The sequence below is a fragment of the Petaurus breviceps genome, unplaced genomic scaffold (assembly GCF_028583685.1).
Source record: "Petaurus breviceps papuanus isolate PSGF00001 unplaced genomic scaffold, PetGlider_PUasm1.0 313, whole genome shotgun sequence".
Classification (NCBI taxonomy): Eukaryota; Metazoa; Chordata; class Mammalia; order Diprotodontia; family Petauridae; genus Petaurus; species Petaurus breviceps.
In genome coordinates, this window is record NW_027186073.1 from 432,080 (window position 1) to 438,159 (window position 6,080).

Genomic DNA, 6,080 nt, shown 5'->3' on the forward strand with positions numbered 1-6,080 from the left:
ATTCATGAGAGAAAACAAGACCATAAGTACATTTACACCTCTCCCTTAAACCAGCACTGTTTAGCTTTGACTTATGTCAAGATAAGCTATGATTACAATTGCCACTGAGATATAAGCGTGGTTAAAAAAGTAAGTATAATAAAGGTGTATCACTATTTTCCTTTTTGCTAGCTGGGGCGAAATGGGTGTGGCTACTTTTCCTTTACAGAAATATGTTTTTTAAAAATTCAGCAATTACTATGAATGTTTCAGAGTGAAATCTACCCTCTGTATCTAAGTTCTTCTTCTTCTCTCCTCCTCCTCTTCCTCCTCCTCCTCCTCTTCTTCTTCTGAATCATATGGCCATGGCTTCTACCAATTGATGAAAGAGAGCTCAGGGTTACATACATAGGTGAGTTATCTATGTGATTTCAGGGGTGAAAAGAGTTTTCTCTTTTACCATATGCGGCACATCTCTAAAAATTTTCTCAATTCTAGTTATTTCCTTTGAATGAACAAGTTCCTTCCTGAAAAGAAAAGCAACACTTAGAGAGTTGGCACATGAAGTGGCTATTTTTCAAGTTGCTCAATAGATTCTTTACATCAGAACACTGGCTGAAACTAGAGCTCTAATAGAAAGGGCATACTGTTGGAAGAAGGAAGGGTAATCCTTCCCAGAGAAGAAAGAATTGCTTGAGGTGGGACAGTGGGCCCTCGAAGTCAGAGAAAGGAGGTTTAAAAAGGTCAGGGAGGCAAGGTCAGAGACAAGTTTCTACTTAGGCCACAACTCTGGCTCCAGAAGTCAGTCACTCTATTTGGAATCTTTTCTACAAAACCTAAACAGTTCCTGATGCTTCTCCAATGATCATGTCTCCAGGAAACCATGATCAGTGTTCTATGCCTGTGATGGTGTCTGCAACATTGGATTCTTCACAGTATGAACTGGGCACATATAATCTTAGCTGAGATGCAGAATCCTCATTTCTCAAGATTAAGGAGAAATTCTCCTTAGGAGACTTTGTAGGGAATATTTTACAGCAAACAAGCAAAATTGATTCTTACAACTAATTAGGTTCTCCTAAGGAAGTCTAATCCAGGGCATCACAGAGGAAAATTGAATGCAGATGGGATACATTTCTGTAGCTACTGAATTAAATTAACTAGTAATTAGTGAGAAACAAACATGACCAAATCCTGCTCAAAGCAAATTAGATTGCTTGTCCTTTAACTTTAGAATCACAGGGACAGAGTGAGCAGACAGATATGGCACTAAAAAGATGCAAAATGTTACTGGCAAAAGATGATGCTTGATTATGGCTACTTCTCATTGTAATGCTCCCCTGTGGTGGAACAAATGAGTTCTTCCTGTCTGAAATGAAGCTGGAATATACAGTGATCACAACAAGGCTCCTGAAATACAGAGGGAAATCCCAACAAGAAACTTGTCACATCACACAAGCTGCCACCTCTAAGTATGGAAAGGGAGAATTCTAAATTTCACTCTCCAATATCTAGAGCCTTTACAGAAATAAACCCATCCCAGCCTCCAAAACTAAAGGCACAAAGATTTCCATTTTTTCTATGGCTATTCCTATTTTTGAACATGATCTCTATTATTGTACATAGAAATAGTTTAATATACTATTGTTGTTTAATCATTTCAGACTCTTCATGATTTTGGAGTTTTCTCGACAAAGTTATTTGCCATTCCCTTCTCTACTTCATTATACAGATGAGGAAACTGAGGCAAATAGACTTAAGTGACTTGCCAAGGCTCACACAGTTACTAAATATCTGAAGTTGGATGTGAACTCATGATGAACTTCCTGACTTCCAGGTCTGGCACTCTATCGGCTGTGCCATGTAGTTGCTCCTTCACACACGTTTACTTAAAAGATAGGAAAAGGGAGAGCAGGGAAGAAATTGTCAATTAACCAATGTTCCCTATTCAAGTTGGTCTTCTACAGAAACAAAGTAGATAGCAGTCTTTGTGGTGTAGTCATGAGTGCATTGCCTCCATATCCATAAACTCTAATGCCACTTCCAAATAATATTATATTTCCTTCAAAAAATTAAACTATTCTTTTCAAGGAAGCATTATCAGCTATAATTTCCATAATGTGGATTTCTTTATTGGGTCTTCTGTTACTAACAGTTAATGAGGTAGTTAAATAGGGAGTCCAATTGCAGGATATAGTGGAGGTTCAAAGGAAGGGAAAAGGGAGAAAAGCATTAGGAGTAAGGAGAAGGCATTAGGTGCTAGTTTGGAGAGTGAAATTGAGCCCCCAGAAAATTCTAATGATGACTTCTTATAATTTGAATTTTTGTTAAATTAGATCTTTCTGTCATTTCCTTGAAAGGTCTCACAGTTAAAAAGACCATAGGACACCCATGAAGTAGAAGCAACTGCAGCTGAAGAGCCAAGGTAAGAGAGAAACATGCAGAAAAGCTGATTCACAATTATATGGCAACAAGAAATGAAGCAGAGGAAGTAGAGTGTTAGGGCTGAAGGTCTGCAACTGTGGGTGGACATGAAGTGTCCTCAGAGCTGTCCAGGGGCTGAGCAATTTTCTTTATTCCCAATACAAATTGGAAAAAAAAAGGTGGCAAAGAAACCACCTGAGTGATTGTGGAAGCCTTGTGAATCTAATTGGGAGTGGAGAGACACCTTCTGGCAGAGCCTGAATTAGAATGAATGGCCTAGAGCAAAAGGACCTGTGTGCTTTGACTTCCTCATCTGAGATGGGTGTGGGGGGAAAAGGTAGGCTCCCTCTGTAGTTGTGGGTGCCTCTTCTCTAGGACATTGTGTTTCTTCCCTAAACAATTACTGCCCCCCCCCCCCCCCCTGCCCCAACATCTTGTGCTCCTCCAGCACATGATGGACAACTGCTTTCCCTTCCTGGGTCCTATTAACATTTTCTCCCTCTCCTAAGTGTTCTGCACTCCCACATTGACCTAATTCCTAAAGCAGTTGACAATGTAACCTTCTATAGGAAGATTTCCCCCTACCTTCACACCAGTAGCCATGGTAAGACAGTCCTCTGCTCCACCATCACTCTTTCCAATGAGCAATTTGAAGCAGACACCCTAACAGTTCTGTTTCCAATTAAAGACCCAGAGGAATGATTTCCTCTGAGTATGCTTGTTAATCTGGGACTGTAAGTCAGTGTCTGGGTGAAGCATTTTTTAAGGGAGCACATAGTATGAAAGAGTAGAATGGAACAAGGATATCAATGCCCCTAGGTCTTAGATATGGCAGAAATGAGCATGGATGTAGGATGGTACATGGTAGATTCGATCAGGTTCGGATGGATTCAGGAAGAGATTCCTAATGGGCTTCAGCTACTTTAGCTACATGTCCCTAAAGGGTATTAGGATGTGGAGAGAATGGTTGCTGGGCACGAATACTTTCCACTAAGACTTCAACTTCAAGATTTATTGTGTCCTAAATTCTAGCCCTGATTTCTCCTTGCATCACCACCCCTGCTCCCCAATAATCTCAGCATTGCTTTGGTTATGAAAGATAAAACTAGACAGATAGCATGTCTATGATTCTCTTTTCTTACCTCTGTCATCTCAAGAGAAGATAGAGCCTGTTCAAGGAGAAGACACAAGGACCTGGAGCAATGTAAATGATGTGTGGTCTGATTGTATAGAAGCCTGGTTTTATGGCAGAGAAAAGAGCTGATAGATGTGTGAAGCTAATGAGAAGAAATTGGTCTGTTAGAGGAGGTACATGAATGCACAGAATTTCCCATGGAAGCAAGTATTTAAGTTCAAAGAGTGTTTTCTATACAAATATATAATACCAAGAAATAGTTCCTTTATTTAAGCAATAGTTCACAGGATAAGAATTGGAAATCAGCAATAAAAATTTAAAATCCTATAAAAACAAATAGAAGAAATTTATATTAAAACCCTTACTAAAACTCTGAGGCTTTATATCATGTCAAAAGTCAAAAATAGAGGAAACTACAAAATTTGGAGGTGATCTGGAAGAATAAGCACACTAATATACAATTGCTAGAAGAAATAGCCAAAATGATCGATAAAACAATTTGAAATTTTCTGAGAAAAGAGATGAAATGATTGATAAATTTTGAGCCAGTGATCTCACCACTAAGTGTATATTCCAAAGAGGTCAAAGACAGAAAGAGGCACCACATGTATTCCAAGAGATCATGGAACTTTCTGTGGTGGCAACAAAGTGGATTCAAGAAAATTTGGAAAATGGCTGAAAACTTTGTGCCACTTGAACATAAGTGTATTTGACATATATTTTCATGGATACAGTTAACCAGGTATATCTGGGAAACTGGAGAAGAGTCCTACCAAATTGTTGGGAAAACTAAAGGAATCAGCATGATCTTTAATACAAATTAAAGCTGATTTGGGAGGAACCAAGGAACTCAGGGGAAAAAAGAAAAGATAGATTGAGGACAAAAGTCTTTACAAAAATTCTGTGCTCACTCAGACACTTAACACAAAAAACTTGCTGTGTGACCTTGGTCAAGTCACTTAATCCCAAGTGACCTCCAAAAAAATGCCATGCTCTGTAGCTGATACACAGCTTAAAGTCACTGAGGATAATACAATGATATGGGTATATTATATATATATTTAGCCAGAGAAGGGTAAAAGGGCCAAAGGTGACTTCTGAGCAATTTATATCCAAATTGTATTACTAACTTATTTTATGGTGGTTCTTCTCTACTCCCTCCCCCCCCCCCCAGATTCATCAAAAGACAGAGCTCAGAAATGAGAAATCATACCGGAATAACATTATTTATTCTTCGGGGATTAACAGATGACCCACAGCTGAAGGTTCTGCTTTTTATCTTTCTATTTCTGACCTACATGTTGAGTGTCACTGGGAACTTAACCATCATCACCCTCACTTTGGTGGATCCTCACCTTAAAACACCTATGTATTTTTTCCTTAGGAACTTTTCCTTCTTAGAATTGTCATTCACAACTGTCTGTATTCCTAGATTTCTGTACAACATGTCAACAGGAGACTTTACAGTGACCTATAATGCATGTGTAACCCAATTATTTTTTGCTATCTTCCTTGGGGCCTCAGAATTTTTCCTCTTGGCTGCCATGTCTTATGACCGCTATGTAGCTATCTGCAAACCCTTGCACTATGCAACCATCATGAACAACAGAGTCTGTAACCAGCTTCTCCTTGGTTGTTGGTTATCTGGGTTGATGATCATTATTCCACCACTTGGTGTGGGTCTTGAGCTAGAATTCTGTGACTCTAATATCATTGATCATTTTCTCTGTGATGCATCACCAATGCTGGAGATCACATGCTCTGATACAAAGTTTATAGAAAGAATGATTTTAGCCTCTGCTGTGTTGACCCTTATCATCACCTTAGTGTTAGTGGTTCTGTCTTATGCCTATATTGTCAGGACCATTCTGAGATTCCCCTCTGCCCAGCAAAGGAAAAAAGCCTTTTCCACTTGTTCCTCCCATATGATTGTTGTCTCCATGACTTATGGCACCTGCATCTTCATCTACATCAAACCTTGTGCAAAGGAAGGGGTAGCTTTGAATAAGGTGGTGTCAGTACTTGCAACCTCAGTAGCACCGGTAATGAACCCCTTTATTTATACCTTGAGGAATAAACAAGTGCTACAAGCTTTTAGGGACACATTGAAAAGGATTGTATTGATTTCAAAGCTATGAGAGGCAATAGACATTCAGGTGCAAAATTAGTTAAAGAAAACCTGCACAGCTTTGAACTCTTTGCTCTGGGTCTCATGACCCAATTTTATTGTCTTACTAATGCCACCTTACCCACAGACCCAAATTTTACAGTTCCTGTTCCCTCTTATCTAGAAATCCTCACTAATTAAGGTTTTCTCTTCCCCACTTCATTCCTCCTTTTATCGATTTCACTTGCTTTTGACCACCTCACTGACCACTTCCTTTTGATAAAATCCATGAAATAATTTTTTTAAAACAATTTATATATTAGAAAAAAAGGCCCCGTACTTAATAGTCAGTATATATTTATTAAATACCTACCACATACCAAGCACCGTGCTAAGCACAGAGATACAGATATTTTATAAAGGCAAAGACAATCC

General features: G+C 38.9%; 1 protein-coding gene across 1 annotated transcript; it reads left to right on the plus strand.

Annotated features, from left to right (window-relative positions):
- The first annotated feature begins 4,737 nt into the window (after positions 1–4,737).
- On the plus strand, positions 4,738–5,676 carry LOC138167820 (olfactory receptor 6C2-like). The gene has a single exon (XM_069096783.1). It carries the CDS (start codon positions 4,738–4,740, stop codon positions 5,674–5,676), a length of 939 nt encoding a protein of 312 aa, XP_068952884.1.
- Positions 5,677–6,080: the final 404 nt, after the last annotated feature.